This window comes from Cupressus sempervirens, chromosome 11 (assembly GCF_028749045.1).
Source record: "Cupressus sempervirens isolate cs-2001-9-10 chromosome 11, ASM2874904v1, whole genome shotgun sequence".
In the NCBI taxonomy this organism is placed as follows: domain Eukaryota; kingdom Viridiplantae; phylum Streptophyta; class Pinopsida; order Cupressales; family Cupressaceae; genus Cupressus; species Cupressus sempervirens.
The window spans coordinates 650,386,439-650,411,127 of NC_143128.1; the positions used below are offsets into that span (position 1 = coordinate 650,386,439).

The 24,689-nt window shown below is 36.5% G+C and overlaps 1 protein-coding gene across 2 annotated transcripts in view; it reads left to right on the top strand.

Annotated features, from left to right (window-relative positions):
* Window positions 1-24,689, top strand: part of LOC149531447 (P-loop containing nucleoside triphosphate hydrolases superfamily protein) — a 211,886-nt gene that overhangs the window by 23,550 nt on the left and 163,647 nt on the right. For both annotated transcript variants that reach the window (XM_089810337.1, XM_089810338.1), the window contains exons 2-3: window positions 23,129-23,827; window positions 24,085-24,176. In XM_089810337.1, coding sequence (XP_089666463.1) covers window positions 23,129-23,827; window positions 24,085-24,176 — 791 coding nt within the window. The remainder of the gene's footprint in view (window positions 1-23,128; window positions 23,828-24,084; window positions 24,177-24,689) is intronic.

The window sequence follows — 24,689 nt, forward strand, 5'->3', positions numbered from 1 at the left end:
CTCACCCAGTAAATGTAAACAAGCTCTCCAAGACTTGTAATAGTTGGTACAAAAAGGAGGCTCCTAGCTTCAACACGTGTCCAAAAAAAAAAAAAAAAAAAAAAGTCCGCTAAAAGGTCAACAAACAACGCACTGCGAAAGCAACCCACTATGAAGCCATTAATTTTGCAAACATCAGAGCCATAATTCCGATACAACTTAATAGACCTCAAATAGCTACAGAAGCGTTAAGATCCCTGAACATAACAAATTGTCTAAAAAAAAATATAACAATTGTCAGCAAGCTTGCACAACCCAACAATAAAAATGCTAACCATTAAAACATGGTTGTGTTGCTAAAGGACCCATATGCATTGCTCACGATGAGATAATATGGCACTTAATTAGACATACAAGACTCGCCTGCCTACCCAAAAACATCATTTGTCCCTTGACCTTGAGATTAATACGAGCACTGCCCTGATCCATTGGATTTTTTTTTCTCTTCCTCCTGGTTGATGGCACCCGAAGTTCCACCATTATCCACACCCGACATTGACATGGCCAAAATCTCGCCAAACAATGACAATTTTTAGGCGAGAAAGAAAAAAAAGAAAAAAAGAAAAACTCTAAAACTGGCTTAAATCAACTACGATGGTGGCAATAAAAAGTATAAACAAGGCAAAGACGAAAGGTAGTTTGAAATAGAAGATTTCACTCCCACTATTATCCGACTAGTTGTGATGAGTGTAAATGAACAGAGGAATAAATTGGGGGTAAAACTATGCTCTAGTTTAATGTCATTTAAAGTCCGCGATTCTCCGATTACATCATAAGAATCACCATCCAAAATAATAAAGGGTGCGCGCGATAAAGTCACTGCACATAAATAAAAGATGAGACGCAACACCCGTTACATAGGAAACTTATAAAAAATCGACATCAATACTATACCAAACCAATAAAATAAAACAATCGACACCATATAATAAGACAACATTACATTGTCATAGAGCATAGGAATGGTAAACATTGACGACTGAGGAAGACAAATGGCATAGGAACAAATAAAAGAAAAGAGAACTTCAAGCCATAGAAAATAAATACACAGTTTTCAGAGGGAGATCTGAACAAGAAAACCACCGATAGCTATCAAAGATAATCAAAGACTGAGAATGATAATTTGAAATTTCATATTCACTGGCGTAATCCAATAAAACACATGATCTTGCAACTTTAAATCTAGATTTAAAAAACAAAAATACCAATACGAAATTTATGTTTTCTCATAACTATGCAATCATGATCAAGATAAATATTCAATAGAAGCAGTCACCATGCACACAAAAATAGATGGCATAGATTTTGCAGAAGCGCCTTGGCTATTACTGCCATTTGATAGCCTCATCAATTGATAGTGGCACATGTCTCACAAGATTGACCTATTAGCCTATGTTGTTATTTATTCAAAACACCATGCAATAGCCCATAAAAATTTCAATCTTGCCTGACCAATAAATATTTGAAGACACAATAAAGAAAATAACATTAACCTTTCTAAGCTGTTATCTAAGCTAGCTCTGATACCATGTTGAGTTTTAGAGCCCAAAAGACAAAGAAGATAAAAAACAGTGAGAAAGAGCCATAAGTGAAATCATAAACACCAGAATTTATCCTGAGAAAGCCCTTCGAGAGTGAAGGGAAAAACCCAGCCACACAACAAAAATATATCTTTATTGATAATGAAATGCTCAAGTGTACAATATCCTTTACATGATGCAAAATATATAACAATAGGAGGCTCTTCACATGATAACCGAAAGGTCTCTTGAGATTCCTATAACTCCTATAATTAATTATGACTCTTCGAATATTCATGTCTCAATGCATGAGAATGACACATGTCATTTATATTTAATATTACAAATTAAAACTTAAGTGACTTTTTGAGCTGAACGTAACAATAACGGTAATAACGTTCATATCTCCAGAGATAAAGATCTCTATCGTAGCTACCATCTTCAACAATTTGTTGTTCGGTCACAACAAGGTCTCTCTGCCCAACATCAAATATCATCCTCTCAGTGCATGCAGAGGGGCCTTCCATAACCTCACCATTAGGATCTGAAAAGGAATAATCATGCCTAAAAGAAACAAAAAGTGAATCAAGTCTTAGTACCCAACTTAAAAACACAAAGTAAAATGAACTTAAAGTGTTATTAAAATCTGAAGAACCATAGTACTTGAAACGAGGGTTGAGGAAGTAGCTTGTTGGTGGAGTATGTTGTTCTACGTGCTATCAGTTATTTCCTAGATGGGATCAAATTTGAGCCTATCCCTGTTGTAGACATTTCTAATAGACTCTTTGGCCCTATCCATGGCCTCATAAAGACATCCCATTGGGGATTGGTGCCCATCAACTAAGTGCATGACTCTAACTAAAGGCTTAGATATCTACAATTGAAATTTGAAAAATAGAAATTAGTTTACAAAAAGATTATTTAATGAAATTACTAACTTAAGTTACAATTTAATAATGAGACTTGAATCAACTTTCAAGAACAATTAAACAATTAATGTTACCTTCACAATCTTGGTAACCTTTTCCAAAGAACTTTGGTGAAATACTATCTGTGCCACAACCTCTCCTTCAACCTTCTTTGAGTAAGGTGAAGCAACCCAATCAAGACACAACAATTTGTTTCAAAAGCAATATTGTGCTAGTAATACTTTGCAACGCCAAGAAAACCGTTGCAACCTTGTGATAGCAAGTCTCACCAAATCTTTGTCTTTAGTGAACTTTCATTTAGAACCCATGGGTGATTATAGATAAATTTGTTGACTAGCCTTGCATCTTCCACAACAGGAGTCACCTAATCAAGTTTTCCTATGTCCTCCAAAAGAAGGTCAAGGACATGTGCTACACAAGGTGACCAACAAAGTGTGGGGTGCCTCTCTTAGAGGATTCTACCTGGCATATTAGTAAAAAATTAATGATTAGTTGCCAATTGTTCATATTTTACATCAAAGGTAAATTGAATAATACCATAGAATTAGATTCACTATTCATATGCAACATAAAAAATTAAAATTACCTATTGCCACAAATGTTGCTGCATTATTTGTGATGATTTGCACCACATTCTCTAGTCCTACATCCATCACAACATTTTCCAACATTAATACCAATGTGTGTGCATTTTTCACCTTATTGGAGGCATCAATAGATTTCCAAAACACCACATCATCTTTGCTAGCAACCGAAAAAAAAAAAATGGGTCTATTCTTCCCATATGTCCACACATCAGATAGAATGGTGTAACCATATTTATTCCACTCATTTTTTTGTTCTTCCACCATTACTCTTGACCTATCAACTGCTTTTTCAAGCAACCTACAAAATTAAAGTGAAATCAAGTGTTAGTATATGATTTTCATTTAATAAATAGGAAATAACTATTAAAATATAAAATATAAAAATGAACTCAAAGTGGGTTTTGATTATTTACTAACCTTACACTCAAATCCTTGTGAGAAGGTGCCTTGTACCCTTTACTTGAAACTATCAATGTAGTCACCAAATTCAGCCAATAGGGACTATCAACCACATGCATTGGGATATTGTTGAAAAACCAAAATTCTGCACATGCAATATTAGCTTGCTCATGCACCTTGTTCCATCTAGTGGCCTCTAATGATGGTTGTGCTCCAGGTGTGTTCCTGGGCCCAAAATAGCTGCCTATCTCTGATGTTGATGGTGATGAAGAACGAGGTACTCTAAAAGAGAGAGTGGAAGCGGTAAAAGAGGCACTTTGGTTACGGATTCGTGGGCCACGAAAATATCCCACTATGTTATCAAGTGTTGCATCTTCTTCTTCAACATCAATAGCAGCACCTTGAGTTTCAGCTATGTCTGTCTTTATAGCTAATCTTCCCCTCTCCCTATTCAATTTATCTCAGTTTGGGGACAGCGGGGGGACAATGAGGGTGCAGTTGCGGGGTGGAGCGCAGGTGGGGGGAGGGGGGGAGGTTGCATAGTATACATATATGACTGAAAATGCTAATTATCAAATGATGCTTCAACATAACATACCAAATATAGTATACTATAGAAAATTGAAATGCGATTCACAAACCATAAGTTCAAACTTGAAACTTGAAACTTCATAACCATTACAAATAACCATTGAACTTAGTAAAATACTAAAACTTTTAAACATAATAGTGATAATGAAAAATGAAAAATATAAACCATACATAGTACCATGTAAGTCAACCATTGACTAACAATTTATCGAATGACAAAGATAAAAGATTCAAAATTCATTGTTCAAATATAAATATCATATAGGGTTCCCATGCTTAAAAAAACAATAAAAAAACAAAATCAAGAAACTTTTTTTTTTTGACTTTTTCGGCTAGTCGCCGGTCACACCCCGTGCACACATTGGGCACACCCCTACACTCAGGACGCACTCGCATCCTGCCTTGGTGTGCCGACCGGTGCGGTCGTGTTTTGGCTGCAGTTGTGGAACTTGGGTGTGCGACGTAACCGCACCCGGGACATGTGCGCATCTGGTGCGGGGGGCTTTAGGGTGGGTGTGCACACCCGAATTACACTGATTTTTTCTCTTCACCAGCTGCAAGTAGGGAATTAATGAATATTTTGAATTTCCTGGCTGCTCTGTCATAAGGATTTGAATCATGTCTCCTTATGCCTGCAACGTGGTATTTGAGGCGGTTTATGCTTCCAGAAATTACTTTTTCACATTGAATGCATATCATCTTCGTAGGCTCATTTGGAGCTTCAGAGGCATAACACTATGCCTTATCTCTTCCATTTCTAGATTGAGTGCATATATAACCAAATGGGTATCGTGTTAGTGGTCACACTTGCCATGCTTATCTAATGCTTAACTGCTGCCCTACACATAGAAATTTAAAATACAAATTAAAATTTATAGAAAAATAATTAAACAAAGTTAGAACATAGAAATAGAAACTATGTAAATTAGTTTGATTATTTTTAGGCATCATTTAAAGTTAAACATTAACTACCCAAACTGCTAGGGTTTGTTTTTAAAAAAGAATTATACATTCTTAATAAAAAACAGTGATAGATTAAAAAAAATTAATGTCAACTTCAAAATCATTTCTAACCACTTAGGAATAAATTTGAATTCATTTACTGTGGTATCTCAAAAATCCAGTTGAGCATCATGACCATATCATTATAGTCTCGTTGCAATTCGAGCCATACCAATTTCTTAGGCAACTTCGAATGGTGAGACTTGTTCTTCAACCACTTACTGTTGATGACCTCTTTACAAAACTGAGTCTTGACTGTGTAGACCCTAAGTGCTTGCTCCTTTGTTTTTATCACCATTCTTGGGGGCGAGGGTATTCCAAATGCTTGAGTTATGACTAATGGAGAGAAATTTGCAATGGTGTTTCCATCAGAGTCCTTGATCATCCTATCTTTGGTGCTATAATGCTTTGCACACTCCACAACCAATTCAAGATGTTGAAAGGATGGAGGGAAACCAGCTGCAACAACGATTCCATTGTTCACAATTTGAATGACCAAATGCATTGACTGATGGTCTCTGTATCCAGATTCCAAACATCCTTCAGTTGAACTCACTCATATCAAGGCCACCGAGGTTAGTGTCTCCAATTTCTGCCCACTTGGAAATTATTTTGGATTTGGGGTAGAAGCCTCTTTTCTTATTCTTTAACAATTGCCCTCTGATTTTGCTTGTTCCCCTAGAATCTGCCATTTCTACTTCCCGGAAAATAGTAAATAGACATACATAAGAGCATGCAAGAAAAAAAATAGAAGCATTTTCTCCAAAAGGAATTTTTTTGGAAGATTTGTTAGAATTCCCTGATTTCTCTTCATAATGCACCTTCCCAAAATCTATCATTTTTCATAGACTTCTCAACTTACTAAAAAGGGTTCTTCACAATTTTTACAATTTTCAAGAAATATTCCCTTTCATCTCCTCAAGAATTCCTCTTTCGAGCAATTTCACGTTCTTCCAAACAAAATCTCTTTAGATTTTTTTTTACGAGCCCTCTGAATCTCAACTCTTCCTTCTCAATTTGGTCTTCAAACCTATGTGTGAGAATGATATAAGAATGGGCTTCTTATATAGACCATGCCCATGAAAAGTTGCCTTAAAGACTGCAAGCTAACTTAGGAAATTGCATTAACTTTCCTGTCAAGTTTTCAAAAATTTGAAAATATTCTCTTACAAGAAATGCCATTTGTCATTGTTTTCTATTGTTTTTTGAAAATTGCCATTTTGATCCCTTTAACTTTGTCTTGAAGTTTTATGTCCTTGCAAACTTATTTAATTTTTTTGATTAAAATATTAATTATCGAGGAAAAGTCTCAATACTTAATTAATTACTTCATCGGAAAAGCACTTTTATTCCCCTTTTCCAAAAAAATGATTTATCTAAGTTAATCAATCTTGCACTTTCTTGTATTTTGAATTTTTTGAATTGTTAAATTATTATTAATTAAATATGAAACATTTCATTAATTATGTCATTCACACAAAATATGAAACTCACTATCCAAAAAATGTGTAGTTTTTAACCTTTTCTAAATTTCGGGGATTTTTTTGGAATTTTAAAATCTTTCGACATTTTCCATGTTTTTCCAAAACTCCAAAAATTCACAAGATCTTGAAATTTCCAAATTTGAATTTTTTCAACATTTCACTTTTTTGGAGTCCCCAAAATTTTAAATTTTTCTAGAACTTTTTTTTTTGGAAATTTTCAACTTTTTCCGAAATTTTGATTTTCTCCAATTTCTTCAAATGCTTTCAGAATTTTGATTTTTTTCACTTTTTCAAGGCCTCATTTTTTTTGGGATTTTCAAAATTGCATATTCCTCAAGATCTTTTTTTTTTCTTTAAATTTAAAATTTTGCATTTTCAACAAAATATACACTACATTCATCCAAAAATCAATCTCTTCATTTTTTGGCTCAAATTTATCCCTTGTTTGTCTTAAATTTTTTTCAAGACTTGATCAATTAAATATGAAATTTCATATTAGAAAAGAAATTCATCTTGATGTGTTTCTACCTCCTTTCCTACATAAGATTTATCAATGTCTCATAAAATCTTACAACAACCCACGTCTTATTAGAGTATTTAAAATTTGCTTGAGCGCATCCTCTATTTTTTGGAGTATTCCATGTTTCAAAAAAAATGTGGGTTGGGGTGCAAATTTGTCAGTCACAGATTACTCCCTTTTTCCAAATTTGTTACCCAACCAAATTTGCACTATAGCGCATTCGCAAGGGTGTCACAGATTACTAAGTTTTTGTAACTTTTTCGTGACTATGTCAAAATCGCACTCTCGGATGAGGAGAGGCGTGGTTTTGGGTATGTCACTGATTTTTACTCTTAGAGGAATTTCGTTGATTGCATGGACTTGCGCTCCATTGTTGGCGGACATTTTATTTTTCAAAATTCGTGAACTTGGTTAAACTTGCATTTATTACGTGGATGGGTATGCAAAAGGTTCATGTAAAAGGTTCTCTCTTCAAGCAAAAGTCCAGGCACGTTGAGGAATCATTTTGTGCACTCATTCAAGTCTTATAATATCCAAAATATTTTTCTTCTATGGACACCATGGATATAGATCTAATAACCTCTGATTGTTTTGAATCATCATCGAGATTTTCTTTGCCTCAACCTTCACATTTGTTGCTTGCCTTCGAGAAATTTTGTGTGAGCATCTTTTGTAAAATTTTACTTTGTCTTTTGTATTCAACATCATTTTGGCGTTAATGGCAAACCATTGTGGGAGAGTGGCATGTCACATCTATGCAGGTCATGTATCTTTGCTATTCTATAAACATAGTTCATTTCCTTTATCATGCCCTAGATTTTTATGGTGGTCCAAACTTCTTCTTTAAAATGTGCTTGATGAGGTTACTTCCATACTTGACATTGGCATTGTTTTTTTGTATTTTATCCACAACAAGCCAACCTTCCTAAAAAGCTTGCACATCGATGTACATGGAGGCTATAGATAGAATTTCGTTTGTTTGCAGATTTGATGACTTAATGTAGTATGTGTGGGGGCCTAAATTCCTTTACCATCAGGAAGACATGCTAGAGTGCAATTGAAGCCTTGTCATGGATTGTTCTTGATCATCATTCCTTAACGTAGTTGGAAATGTGCTTAAGGTATGCTTGAAGGTAATTGGCAGAATCTCCACTAAGCTCTTTCCTTGGTTGTACTAGTATCGTATGGTGGATTTCAACTAGTATTTTCCCTCATTCAACATCTTCAAATTTTTCCTTTTCTAATTTTGAATTATTCTTGAATCTTTAAACTTTTCCTTTTATAACTCTGATAGGATGAAACAAGGGAGCCTCCTCTTCCTTAATGAACTTTTGTGTCCTTTGCTTTAATGGCTGGCATGACAAAAGTATAGGTCTCATAATTTTTTTTGAAATCCTGTTGATTCTCATGAAGGTTGCAACTTCGAAAGATACGGAATCGAAACATAGAATAAGACAAACCCACCCTTTCTCAAACAGATCACAGGGAAACCTCTAGAGATGAAGCTCAAAGCTACTGAGACAGGAAAAACCAAAAGGGCCAAGGAAACTTAAAAAGATAGGAATCGCATGCAAGTGGGCAATGTGTGATAAAGGTCACAACAAGTGCCACCTAATTATCCTTATATGGTAGATCCATTTAAGAGCACGTGCTTTGAATCCTGTCCTGTGGAATATATCTATAAAAACTGCAAATATTTGTTGCTCGATTGTTAGAAAGTAAATTTAATTAACTCTTTCGATTGTATTAGCACCTGTGGATGAATCTATTGGCTTATGGTTCTCAATCTCTTGCCTCATCTTTGAATCTTCTCCATCCTCTTAAACTTTTTGTAATATCCCCTTTTCTCGGGCCTTAGCTAACAACTAGCATATCATCAAAATACAGTTACTACTTCACATTCATGAGAAGGCAATTATAACAGTTATCTTACATATTCATATGAAAGAGATTAACGGTCACAATCAGTTTAACCAAAATATCATAACTAACAATTGAAGGAATTAATCAAATAAAACGAAATTGGAAATTTTAAGTTTGCAATACCCTCCAATCCCAAACCAGTATCCGCCTAGGGCATCAGCTGCAAAACCCTGGGTTAGTCTGCACATACTACTTAGGGCACAAAAGTTACACCATTGTATCATCATAAACAATACCATTTAAGGCAACAAGACCACACTAACATCCTTTTTTCCCATTGCTAATTATGACAATTAAGAGTAAATAAAAGATACGATTAATTTATATTCACATGAATGGAAGATAGTTATAACAACCATCAAGTAAGCCTATCTCATATATGCAATTACATTTCATGATCAATTTGTAAAACCAACTGATTTCATTGATTTTCTAATACATTTAAAAGGAAACAGATTTCTAAGCTATTGAAGGGAATAACTGATTAAATAATATTAACCATCTAACATTTCTGCAACTTGAGTTTTCAAATATCATTAAAGTAAACTACTTGTTACCAGAAGATATTGAATGTAGGTTGTATTTCTGTCTCATGCAAGCCTTGGCATCTAGTGGAGAAGAGAAGCATTGTCAGGGGCTTAACCTCTCAACTGCGGACCCTTAAATATCCCCACACAATCTCATCAAAGAAAGGTCCTCCCTACTTGAAAAAATAGATAGGGGATACCTTGTCGAGCCACAGAGAATCATGGTATATAGAGTGTATCAACCCACCGCTAGACTAGACAACAATATCTAAACATTGGACCTCCATGAGCTGACTCAATTTTCTTTATGCAGTTTTATAATTAAATTTCTTCATTTTTGATCTCATTTGTTCTTGCAAGGATGTTCTCTCCTCCCACCCTTTTGGCTTGACCTTTTCGGTCTTTATGGGTGCTTCCTAGGAGATCCCGAGATAATATACAAATCAGGTTCAGATTGGGTATTCTGTTTTTAATGTTATAGCTATGCCACCATGAGCAAATCTCATCTCAGAGGCATATTGCCAACACCTTTGTATGAGTCAGGATGATTATTATGTACAAAAGTATTTTTGGTGCTTGCTTGTAGAGCATTTCATTACAAAATATGTCATTGGAAAATAATTGCAAATTATTTATTGTGATCACATAGACAACTTATAATTTTTCATGACAGTACTACCAACAAACAATCTATATGCATGGCATTGAAAATGAAGTTCAGTGATCCAATAACAATTCCATTGGCGACCAATCCATGGCAACAATGTTAGCAATGAGCAAAGTACACAGATGGCAACGTAGTAAAACCATTATTTGCTTAACAATATCAGCAATGAGCAATATAGATAAATGACAATGCAACAATAAAACAATGATTTCATAACTAGTAATTGAGTGTTGCGCTGCTTGGAGTGGTCTTGAAACCACGGGCCGAGACGCAAGTAGAGTGTAAGCTGGAATGTTTGGAAATGAATTCCACAGAGCCGATGTATCTTCTAGGCTCACTACAATGCAGAGCTTTTGCAAATGATTCGATTTTAAATTCAAACTCGACTTTGTTGCCGTTTGATAGAGTTTTGCAGAGTATAACGAAGCTTGGACAATAATGAAAATGTGCTCGCATGGTCTTCGTGAGAGCATAAATAAGCAGTCCAAAAATGCTCCTTCTTGGTTGCAAGGAGGAGACTGAGGTGGCGGTGCAAGCCAGTTAACAGTTCAAAAGAAATTTCTTCCAAATCAATTAAAAGAGTAACTCCTTTGATTTGAATATTAAAAAAAAAAAAAAAACCCGATAAGAGATGGGCAAACACTCAAATAATAATGAGCAAATATTTAAGATATTCAAAAAGGTTATCCTTCCACATGATTCTAAAATATATTGGCAACATGGTATTTGTGCCACCGCTATGTTTACGTACATATATATATGTGCATAAATTTTAATCATAATTTTTTTTTTATATTATTATATTGATTTACGCACATATATACATACATGTAAGTGCAATTATAGATTTCAAAATAACATGGTGTCAATATATTGAGATATATAATCAGGAGGCTACACAACGATCGTAGATAAAAAAGGTAACAATTTATATAATTTAAATGCTTAATATTTTTCTTGATAAGCGTTATGAACTGATTGGTTAGCTCATGGTTGTCCATGTACACTCTTGCTTTCCTAGCTGTTTACCCTTAGCCATGGTGGTTCAAGACTCGTACCTATTTGCCTAGTGATAGGTGGTGCCCTCGTGCCCAATTCCTTACTAGCAATGCTTCCCCCCTTTTGACGTGCTTCTGCAAGGGAAGAAATTTTCCATGATGATATCATATTCCTCAAATCATAATTTCTAAACAAGTTATTGTTCACAAAGCATCATAATGACTAACTACCATTTCACTTCCTAAGAATGGGTAACCAACTTTCCAAGACCTCAAGATAATAATATAATAACATCATAAAGATTAACTTGTCATCTTCATATTAAATCATAATGATTAACCATCTTACCATTTCACATGATCATAACTAATTTTACTTGTCAATTGACTTCACATAAAACCTTAACGGCTATATGAACATTTTTAAATTGAGCGAAAAATTGGGATGTAACAGGTTATCCTTACACATGATTTTAAAATATATTGGCAATAGGGTATTTGTGCCACCTCTATGTTTACATACATATATACATATATGTTACATAAATTTTAATCATATATCTCCTTTGTATTATTATATTGATTTACACACACACACACACACATATATATACATGTAAGTGCAAGTATAGATGTCAAAATAATGTGGTGTCAATATATGGAGATATGATCAAGAGACTACACAACGATCACAAATAAAAAAAAGTTAACAATTTATGTTATTTAAATGGTTAATGTTTTTCTTGATAAATGTTATGAACTGACTGGTTAGCTTATGGTCATCCAACATACACTCTTGCTTGCCTAGCCGTTTACCCTTAGCCATGGTGTTTTAGGGTTCGTACCCATTTGCCTAGTTATAGGTGGTGCCCTCGTGCTGAATTCCTTACTGGCAATGCTTCCCCCCCTTTGACATGGTTCTGCAAGGGAAGAAATTTTCCATGATAATATCATATTCCTCAAATCATAATTTATATAACAAGTTATTGTTCATGAAGCATCATAATGGCTAACTACGATTTCATTTCCTAAGAACGCATAACCAACTTTCCATGACCTCAAGATAATAATATAATAACATCATAACGATTAACTAACATGTCATCGTCATATGAAATTATAACGATGAACCATCTTACCATTTGACATGATCATAACTAATTTTATCTGTTAACTTACTTCACATGAAACCTCAATGGCTATATGAACATTTTAAAATTAAGCCAAAAGTTGGGATGTAACAGGTTATCCTTCGACATGATTTTAAAATATATTGGCAACATCGTATTTGTGCCACCTTTATGTTTACATACATATATACATATATGTGCATAAATTTTAATCATATATTTCTTTTGTATTATTATATTGATTTATGCACATATATTTACACATGTAAGTGCAAGTATATATGTCAAAATAACATGGTGTCAATAAATGGAGATATAATCAAGAGACTACACAATGATCGCAGATAAAAAAGATAACAATTTATATTATTTAATTGCTTTAAGTTTTTCTTGATTAGTGTTATGAATTGACTGCTTAGCTCATGGTCGTCCAATGTACACTCTTGCTTTCCTAGCCATTTACTCTTAGCCATGGTGTTTCAGGACTCATACCTATTTGCCCAGTGCTAGGTGGTGCCCTTGTGCCGAATTCTTTACTGGCAATGCTTCCCCCTCTTCGACGTGCTTTTCCAAGGGAAGAAAATTTCCATGTTAATATCATATTCCTCAAATCATAATTTCTATAACGAGTTATTGTTCACGAAGCATCATAACGGCTAACTACCATTTCACTTCCTAGGAATGAGTAACCAACTTTCCAAGATTTCAAGATAACAATATAATAACATCATAACGATTAACCATCTTACCATTTCACATGATCATAATTAATTTTACTTGTCAACTGATTTCACATGAAGTCTTAATGGCGATATGAATATTTTTATTTGAGCCAAAAATTGGGATGTAACATACCCTTCCCCTTGTGTTTCATTGTCCTCAATGAACTTTGAAAATTTAACAAACACTATAACGGACATTTAAAATTGGGCCAAAATTTGGGATGTAACACTTTTTGCATAGCTTGGCTTTCAGTTGTATTCTGATCTTGAGGATTTGTTCATGTAATTCAATCCCCTCTTTGTCTAGAACTTGAATTGGCATTTTGATAGCTTGACTTGAGTTCCTCTTATCATGTGAATGTCTCGAAGAGTCTTGGTTACCATCTCTTGCCCTTCTAGCTTCCACAACTTCTCTTCATCGACTTACCCTGCAAGAAAAAGGAAAATCACTTATTAAATTCATTAAATGGAAAGAGTACATAATATCAAAGTAATCTGAAAGCACAAATGAAATAAATTAATGAACTTGATCAGATGTACCCATTGAATTTTGAAAAGAGGGAAATTTATTTTAAGGTTAAGTTGGAGGTTTGAAGGGTCTTCGTCACCACATCTCTTTACCTTGATTAGTTCAAATCAGACTTCACATATTTAGATTTTGTCATTGTTTTGCCTAGATCTGCTCCTTTTACCCCTATTTTTTGATTCTCTTGAAATTACAAGCTTCATACACGGGTTTTGATTGAATTTGATGTTGGCAGGGTTTGATATTCAATAAATTTTATTGCTTCTCTCATATTCAAACTGCTGATGTGGAATTCACTGCTAAAGAGGAGTTGCAATTTGCTGTTCAATCAGAGGATAATTTGCTGATCTAATCCAGAGGTAAATGACCCCTGCCATAGTGTTGAAATGAATTCAATTGTGTCTCCTTATATAGTAAGGTGGCAGGCTTCAACATGGAGGCCAATGTGACCAATAGAAATGATGTCATTTATTTGGAAACACTTTAGTTTCCCAAGATTAATATGTTAAAATGCTGGGCTGACCTGCATAAGGGAGGCAAGGTTTAGGTGTTTGAATTGAAGTCACCAATCCTGGGCGGAAATCCTATGATTTTTGGATTTTTGCCAAGGATTTTATCATCATGGCCAGCTTTCCGTTTAAGAATCAAGACACCAACTCTTCTCAAGTTCGACCTATGGGTGGAGAATCAGAAGCTAAAGGATTTTGGGGGGCAAAATTCCTCTAATTAGAGGAATTCTGCCAAAGGATTAGTTAATCTCTTTGGTTGAATTGATTTCCCTCTTGATTTGCTATGCTAGCTCCCCTTTCCCAAACTCAAACTTCCTTATGATCAACTCTATTTGGCACGCATTGCATTTAGAGGGGGTGGGGGATTTTCAACATCGGAAGAATTTTGCCACATTTGACTTCACCTTATTTACCTTAAAACACCCAAAATTGTTCTCCTAGCATTGCTTAGCAAAATTTCAACTCATTCACGTCTCACAATATAATTTTGACCATGCTAGGGGAATTCAAAATCTGAGAATTTCTCGACATCTCAAGATTTCCACAATGCTTTCTACTCCTCACATTTCCCTGCGACTCAATTCACTTCATTCTTACCCCTTCAATTTCCAAATTGTTTGACAACTGTTCCAAGAAATTTGACTTAGCAAACAAATGCATTCTAAGGGTGGTGGATATTTCAACTTTGGAGGATTATTAAAGGCGGATATTCTCTAGTTAGGGGATTTCTGCCAGCTTTGTCTTGTCATTTTGACATTGTAAATTAATAAACTTACCATCTTAACAGCATTTGAGCACTTTATTCTCAATCTGTGCCGTACAACCCTTTATCATCAATTTTGATCCAGTTTTGGTCGTCACACAAGGGGGCAGAGACTTCAAGATCCGAGGAATTTATGGGTGCATTCACAAATCGGAGAGAATCCCATCAACCTGCTTTGATTTCAGCTTCAGATTTGTTTCAAACAAGTGCTTCCTACTTCAACAGTAAGCCAAATTGGTCATGCTCGACTACCTCTAAATGACCTCAAGACTTGACTGGCTTCAAAACTCTATTGGTCTGATTAGATCAAACTCCACTCCTAGGCCTTGGAGACTTGAGGTGATTCATATAGAGGGGGACCTGTATAATAGAAAATTCAGAGAGTTTAGGAAGAATTTTTGAGATTTTATAATTTCATAACGATAGTAAAGGATGATCTGGTTTGTATGTCATTATGTTTTTCCGAGTTATTATTACTGATTTCTTGCATGTTAAATCGGTAGTCCCTCTATTTATTTGTGGGATCCATCAATTTTTGATTCAAACAATCTATGCAATTGATATAAAGAAACACAATCATATTAGGTGTCTTGGTTTGAATTTGAAGTAACTTGTCTCTTTGTTTTTCGAGATTGGTTTTCCTTGATTCATCATCATTGCATATTGAAAAGATATGTTTTGGTGAAACACCCTTGTAAGCTGTCGTAGTTTGAAGTCTTATTTGGTATTTGTATGTTTTCCATTAAGGTTTCTATTATTCATTTTCCCTTAGTTGTGTCTTTCCTCTTTTGTGTGCTTTCAAGTTAAAAATATATAGAAACTACAAAAACCCCTACCATCTATGGAAGTTGCCCCTCTCAAATGCAAGAGAAGATTTTTTTTAAAAGATAAGTGCTACCAAATTAAGGGGTAGCTTTTGTACAAAGGTTATTTAAAGAACGATGGTGCCTTGAATGCTAAAAGAGATCCATAAGGAGCCCTAGAACTAGAACCAACAAGACACCCGTATGATAAGAATGGGGGTGGGGCCAAATAAGCAACCAGAGTAAGATTAGCTAGGAGTTGCCTTCATCTCCACAATATGAGGGAGGCCTGACCATTTAGTAACATCTGAACTAACAATGAGGTCCTTGTCCAGAGAAACCACGATATTAGCCATACAATCCACAATGCAATTGGCTTCACAATAAATGTGATGAATAGTGAAATTGGCAAGCTAAGATAACAAACCCTTGATAAGAGTGAACCAACGGTTCAACTTCCAACTAAAATGACCCTCAGCCAAAACAGCAATGAGTCCCCTTCGATTTCAACATCGTCAATCCGGAATTTGAGGCATAACTTGATCCCTAGTGCCAAAATGTTGCACTTGGCCTCCTTGTTGGTGCATTCTGAAAGCTTCTTTGAAGCCCCCCAAACAAATAATACTCTTGAAGAATCACGAATGGTGCATCCAACCCCACCTTTCGCAGGGTTGCCTTTAGTAGCCCCATCGAAGTTCAACTCCCAACCATGTGTGACAGGCAGACCCCAACAAGCCAAGGAACGCTTACCATTGCACTTGTTAGGGAACTTGAGATCACCATTGAGATTCAACCATTTGGACATAATGTCCTTGTCACAACTGGAGAATCTTGACTTGCGAGAGACCATGTTTCTATTGTTAGTTGTCTCAATCAAGGTCTTGTGAATGACTTCAATGAGTTCATCGTAGTCCATGGATTTGCCTTTTAAAATCTGTCGGTTCCTCTCTTCCAAATGTGCCAAATGACCATGGAGGGAGCTATAATCCAAATCAAAGACCATAGGTTACACCTGGAGAGGGGCTAACAATGAAGTCCAAAATGTTATCCTGTTTAGGACCGAGTCGTTGAAGTTTAGATTGGATCCAATTCTAACCAACAATGAAGTCCAAAATGTTATCCTGTCTAGGACTAGAGCCATTGTAAGTTTAGATTGGATCCAGTTCTAGCATGTGTAAGCCATAGGATAGTCAAGGAAGAGATGAGTTATGATCTCAGTTGCTAGGCACATGCAACACCTTGAGGGATCGATAAAGCCTAGGCGCCTCATTATTTCCAGTGTCAAGCACCTGCGGTGAAGGACCAACCACAAGAAATCATCTGCTTTGGGGAGGGCGAACATGCTCCATTACAAGATGCTAGGCCACTCGTGGTTCTAGGCCTGTGTGGTTTGTAGTAAATACCCAAGATGCGATGAATATTCCCCACTCTTGGTGCCATACTAAAAAATGGAGTCCTTAGCCTAATTAAGAAGGCACAAACGATAGCCAACTCCAACATTCAATTACTGATCACATCAATAGGCAATATGGGGTATGAAACATCCATGCAATCCCAAATTGCGCCGAACACACCATTTTGCAGACCACATAATCTTTGACAAAATGGTCATAGAGTTCCACTCTCTTAGGAACTAGATCCTTGATTCAAAGGTAAGGCTCTAGGCTCCCTAAACTGTTCCAAGAGTCACGCCAAAATTATGCTCGCTCGCCATTGCCGATATTCCAAGATAGATGATCACAAATAGTATGCTTACAATTGTTCATGAACCTCAAGATAACTAATTCTCCAAATTGTCTCGGGATCGTGAGAATGCGAGAGGATGCTCATAGTCAAGGTATTTTACTTCCAACACTCTGCACCTTTGTTACATTATCCAAATCAGCTTGGTACCGAGGGCCAGGTTCCACTGTTAGAGCCCTTAGATACTAGTACCCCAACAAGCTTATCCACATTTCAGAAGAGGATTTAGTCTGATATCTTTAGAACCATCCTACAAATTTTTGCTCAAAGCACCCTCGATCTCCTCAGCTTTGGAGGTGAGCTCCAAACAGGACAGTAGTAGGCCGGGGTGGCCAAAAGAACTGCCTTAGTCATCGTGATGCACTTGGGTAATGTGAGCCATTTAGTGTGCCAAGATATAGCCATCATGTTCGATCTCTCGATGATGTCAACCCAATGCTTCGTGAAACTAATACCGCTAAAAACTTTGACACCCAAAAATTTGGCTAGTAGAACATGTGTGGAGAATTAGAGAATAGAAGCGATCCTTTTTTGGGTGCTTTTCCAAGTGTTGAAGAAGAAAATCTTGGATTTTTCTATTTTATCACCTCGCCATTTTGCCTCTCCTAGTTTGAGAGAGTAACCTGAATGCACTTGGCTTTGTTGATGCTAGATTCGCCATATAATGAGGTGTCATCAGCAAAAAGTGAATGTGTAGCAGTATCAAAATCGCTGCAAATGCTTTTACCTTTCCTGTTGGAGTTGCGCTCTTGATTGCGTATTTCAAAGCTTCTGCCATAATGACAAAAAGAGAGGGCGATAAAGAATTACCTTGCCTAATGCCATTTGTAGCTTGAAAAACCCCGCGAAGGTCGCCATTGATGGAAACCAAGAACGTAACAGAGGAGATACAAAAGGAAATAAGATCCCTTCACTAATCGTAGAAGCCCATCCTTTGCATAAAACCATCAAGAAAGGACCAAGAGGCCTTGTCATAAGCCTTTGCCACATCTAATTTTATGATAATGCCGAAGTGTTGCTTGGATTTGAGAGTGTGCTTAATCTCGTTGGTAAGAGTGATGCTATCTAAGATGTTTCTACTAGGCACAAAATTGTTTTGTTACTGCAAAATAATCTTCCCCTAGAACTTTTTCAGCTTGTTAGTGAAGATCTTGTATATTAATTTGTAAAGGCTGTTACAAAGAGGGACTGACCTGAAATCATTGAAAGTTTTACACTCCTTTTTGCGAATCAAAGTGATAATGGAATTGGGGAGGATATGGGCAACCATGTTTGCTTGGGTAGAGAACAACTTAGGGGAGATCAAGAATCTATCCAATTTTTCGGAGATGGTTGTAAAATCCTTGAAGCGATTAATCCGAGTGAAGAGACCATTCAATTAGCCTTGATGTGTCCACAAAATCTCTAAAATCACAAATGACTTGGTCAACCAATTTGATGCCACTCAATTTTTTTGAAAGATCATGAATTGCATTGAAGTCCCCACCATTGAGGATGATTCGGTCCTAGGAAGATTTCATGAAGTCCAAGAGAGAATACTAGATTGCATGCTTGTCCAATGTGGCAATGGGCCCGGACACGTTGACGATAGTGAGTGAGTGTTGCAAGAGTAGACTATCACTTGGTAGCACAACAATGAAGATCCTTGTAAATAGAAGACATTGACTGGGCATCTTCCTTCCATAATAACTCAATACCTCCATACGCCCGTTTGGAATCCAAGAGAAAACTTTTTCAAGGACAACAATAATTTTCGAAAGCAAAACCTTCATCTGAGTTAAGTTTAGTTTCCTGGAGCACTAGCTGATCCGTGAAGAGTTGAAGCTGCCGCCTAATGAGGCGCCTTTTTTCAAGAGCCTTTAGGCCCGTGACATTTTGGGCAATAATCTTTATTGCTTGCCAAGGGAGAGAGCCTCCCTTGGTACTTAGAGTTTCCTGATGTCAGTGAAACCTTTGGTTGTGACTTCTTCCTCCCTACCTGCCTGTTTGACTTCCTCCTTCTCAACCTTCTAGTCTTACAATGTTTCCCGTTCCAATAGAGGTAAAGCATTTTGAGCAATGCAACTAAGGGTGATGGTAACCAAGACATCCTTCCCTAATTTAGGGTTGTCATTGGAGTTAAAGGAATCAAATTCCTCCTCCAAAGCAGCATTTTCTGCCTTAGCTAATTCCGAAGTGGATTGGGACACATTATCAGCGTCAAGGGGATCAAAAGTTAGATCTAGCAATTCCGGACCTCTAGGACCAGCTAGGGTTAGGATGGCATTTTGCCGTAACCTCATGACCAAGATCCTTTGCATATGGAGGTGGGGTGACATTGGAATGGTGACACGCAACAATTTGATAGGGGTGCTGAGGGCATTCATCACCAAAGCGATTCTTGCCACAACAATGTGAGGAAAATCGCTTATTGATTTCGATTTCCATAATTCGAGTCCATCTGACACTGTTGACAATCGAACCTATAAACTTAGGAATCGGTCTGATTGCAATAATCTCAATCTTGGTGTAGTTTCCAGACTTACCATCAATGACATCCATGTCCAATTCTAGGAGAGTGCCAAGGGTCCGTCCAATTTTCGCTTCAACCCAATATTGCAAAGTCATGTGATAAAATTGAATCCAGATTGGGGAATCATACAGATGAAATAAGGATGGATTGAAGTTAGGGGACCATGGCATCATGAAGAGTGGATGAGAGTCCATGAACCAATTGTTTGCCGAAGTAATGTGCCACTTATTCCCTTCACTCGGGAAGACAACAATGAAGAGCTGTATTAAAAGGAATTTGATGACGACTTCTATCTTCCAGTTAGCAGCAATCCAATCCTTGACAATCCGATGGGAAGGCTTATTCCTAGTGAATCTGCAAACGAAACCAAGCCTATAGAGAATTTCATAGTCTTCTGCCATTTCATTGGACACATCAATGTTGACTGGTGCTGAGTCTGTTGAACCCAAACCCTTGACATCGCTGCTTCATGGGAATCATTGATGCCATTTCTGGCTTTTCCCCGGTGTCCCCTAAATTTACAAGATCACCTTGAAGAAGGCAACTCAAAGGATCGCCTTTGCTTCGCTAGCTCAAGGAAAGGATCATGAGTTCCCTAGACTGCCCGTTCTGTAAATTATCGCAGGTCTATTGAACAACCCTAGCTTCTGGGTTCAATGGGGGGATAGCCCAATTGTGCCCAAGAAGGTTCAGCTCTTTTGAGATCTTAGGTTGACCCATCGCCCCTCTTCAAAGCCCCATTGTGGGATATGCTAAGGAAGAGCGTTCCCAGCAAAAGAATGACTGGGGAATTTCCAATTTTCCTTGGCTACCCATTCCTTGATGACTTCCATGGGGCACTTAGTCTCTACTTCCTCTGCCCAAAGACCAATGCCTCTATCTCTGCTAATATTAATCCCTGTATCAAACTTCTGCTCTGACTGGACAGCTACATCACCCTTCAGCTCCTTGCGCGAACACGGCTCTGAATGGGCTGCTCTCTGTGCTTTGCCTCTGCGCTGTGCTTTACCATCCACTCTTCATATGTTCAAACATTTGTTACTGCTCATTGGATGAGTTACTTTGAAATCTGCAGTGACAAATCTATTTACCAGCATGTTTCAAGGGATATTTGTGTTCGAGTGCAACATTTCACATTCTCCCTAGTGCTACCATTTGTGGGAGCTATCATTCAGGTTTTTAGGTCATTGTATGTTTAAGGGTATAGACAAATCTAAGGTTCTATGGTAGATCTAATAATTGTCTTATGCAAAGGATTTATTTCAGAACTTGCCATGCAAGAAATATATTCAACCTGAACAAATCTGCACAATCTGTGATTTTGTGCTTATTGGAAATCAAATAATATAAAATAATCCATCCGGGTTATTGCATAGATGCCTTGGTACATAGGACACAACTGTTCCTTTACCATCTTTGCATAAAACTATCTTCATAACATTTAGGATGGATTTGTCTAGGATGTACAAGGTGCTTCTTTTATTATGGTGGTCTAATACAACTCTACCAGAAGTTTTCTGTTTGGATAAACTTTGCCAAGTTGGATACCTTTTAAAATCCATTACCAGCTCCCACTTGGAAAACACCCCAAGGGAAAAAAAACTATAGCAAATCTTACAAATGAGGGAAGCAATTTGACCAATTAGTAATTGCATCATGACGCGCCATCATATGTTCATTGTCCACTCCATCTGACCATTAAATATTGAGCAAGCCAATGCTTAAATCCTCATTGCATCTTTATATTGCCATTCAAGTAATTTTTTTTTCATATATAGATCCAAATGTCAGATCAATTTTATTCTCAGGAGGGAAAATATCTCATGCAGTAAATGAGTTTACTTGTCATAGTCACTAATTCTTAAGACAAATGATGGCTGAACAATCCCCTCGTTAGTAAAGTGTCTGCCTATCACCTCCTTAAAGCAATTCTTGAATGGAATGCTATTAAAATGCCTACCAAATTGTTGGGTAGAGATGTTTATGGTTGCTAAGTAATTGTTATGAAGCTATGTCATGGATTTACTTGTCTGTTTGGATATAGCATTTAAACCTGAATTGCTGCAAACTTGTTGTATCAATCTGCATTATGCCTACTTTTATAATATTGAATCCAGTCACTTATAATGAAATAATAAAATTTTGTTTTGAGGAAGATGGCATGGCATGTAATTTACTTCTTTCTTCCCTTATTGTTTAGTATAACTTACTAAATTATGATGTTTTGTTTATAGCTTATGTAGAAGTCTTGCCGAGTACCTTCATGATTTTCTATATCTGAAGCTTTATGTATTTGGTTGGTTATTGTTTACTGTACTGGGTAAAGAAATCAACGCACAGACCATAGATATGAATAGCAGAACTTCTTATTATTATTCGCATATGCCAAACAGTACATTATGCTTGATAAGATTAATGATAGAAGATGATAATAATTTACAATGATCCCAGACGGGATATAAATACTATCCGCTGAACCTTCTCGAAAGAGTTTGTCGGCCACAAACATTATATCCGCTACAAACTATTTACCCATCGGCTACAAAATACAAAACACCGACGACAATCATTCCGTCGGCTACAGAAACACCGACGACAATCCAGTCGGCTGACAGTTATGTGTTTGCTAGTTATTGGGAATCTTTTCAAGTTGTCAAATTGTCAGTTGTTTTTGTATGAAATTTTTTAATCAGATTCAACAATGTCTTTCTGCGAACTTCGTCAGTCCAATTCTAATATTTTTCATAGATTTGCCCATATGATGCTATCAACTACCAGATTAATTATCTTACCCTTTTTCTTTGTGCAATGAGTATAATTTAGTCAGTCAGTGCTTCAGTAATCTGTGCATCTGTGGCCCTTCCTCATTCACATCTCTATGTAAATGCTTGGACATATATTGCAAGGTAAAAGAAGTTTACTAGGTCACTTCTTAGTGAGAAACCTCTTTATTGTATAAGAGGATTCTTATTTTCTTTTACCTTAAACATTGTTCAGCAAGTTATATGGCCCTATCTTCTTGGATTCCAATCTGGGACCTCCCATCTGGAGTACACATGCCTTCAACATCAAGTTCACTCAGTTATGATTTCCGTGAAAAAAGAATAGGAAGGTATTAATGCTATGAGAGAATTAGATTCTCTGTGTACAGATTTGCAAAGCATCTACGTTGGATTTCATTTAATATTTGTCTACTCGAGCCATTTTCTAATGTTTACTATTATGTTGTTGCAGGGTATGTGCTATACACTCCCAACTCCCGAAAACCCTTTTAATGATACAATTGAGCAGATCTCTCAGAAGAAAAAAGGTGGTAAAAAGAGATTACTTTCTAAATCTGGGATTGAAGAACAACACGTGGAGAAGAGAGATGCAGTAGTTCAGAATTCATATCTTGCTGAAGATGAGATCAGCAATCCAAGTGAAAAAAGAAAGAAAAGAAAAAGGGATTTGTTAGATAACATGGAAACCAGTCAATTGCAGAAAAAAGTCATCCAATCAAATAAAGTTAGCAAGCCCTCAGAAGATGCTATTAAGTCAAAGAAGAAGAAAGATAAACTAAGTGGGACAGCATCTTCATTTAGACACTGCAGAATTTCTGAAAGTCCAAACAATTTGCAGATAAATGCCATCCCGAAGATGGTTTTTAAAACATCCTTGGATGCAATAAGGAAATTAGAACTTGAAGAATGTGTAATTCCTGAAGGGACTCAGAAATTAACTTTGAACAATAAGTGGGGAACAGAATTTTGGAAAGCATGTTTAAAGGGTTCAAACATTTTGGGAGTCTCAAAAGTGTCATTTGATTTCGAGCAAACTGCTTGGGTAGTTTCTGCTGCAGCTTCTCACGTCATAAGTAAGGTGACAGAGGGTTCAGTTATCTGTGGTCCTATGGTTTTGTACATAGTAGTTTCCCAAGAACATGCACAGAAGGTCAGTTTGTGGTGTTTACTATTTACAACTGCTGAAAAGCTTATTATTTGCTCTGATAGGTAGTAACTTTATGTGACCTTTTGATAGGCTTCAGCATTTTTGCATTTTTTAGTTACCTTCAATTTTTTGTTGAGCAATATCTGACAGCTAGCTTGGATAAAAGAATATTGCATTGTTCTGACATGTTACTATCCAATGAAGTTGGATGTTAAATGGTGTAAGAATATTCTTTTCCCTCATTAAATGATTTGCTTCAGGTGAGAATGGTATTCAAGCCGCTCAGAAAGCTTCTTGGAATCCAATCAGTGAGCTTACATTCAGGAGCTTCAGTCAATCATCAAATTGATGGGTGAGTCTTGTTTTGAAGATATCAACAGAAAATCATGATCTCACACACTCTCTCACACACAGACACAGACACAGACACAGACACGCACGCACGCGCACGCACATGCATGCACACACATGTGCACGTACACACACGCACACGCACACGCGCACACACACACACGCGCTGTCGATTGACTAAGGGAACTATCTTTATATTGTATTTGATAAAGATATGACTTTACTTCCATTCAATCTAAGTTATATCAGGCATATCGTATATTGGATTTCTGTAATTAAGCACTTGATTTTTTTTAAGTACTGAATTTTTTATGCGCTCACACACACACATACACCCGATAATTAATTGGCTGTCGATTGATTAAGGGAACTATCTTTATACTGTATTTGATAAAGATATGACTATAGTTCCATTCAATCTAAGTTAAGTTATATCAGGCATATCGTATAGTATTATTAATTTTTTTATTGGATTTCTGTAATTAAGTACTTGATTTTTTTTTTAAGTACTGAA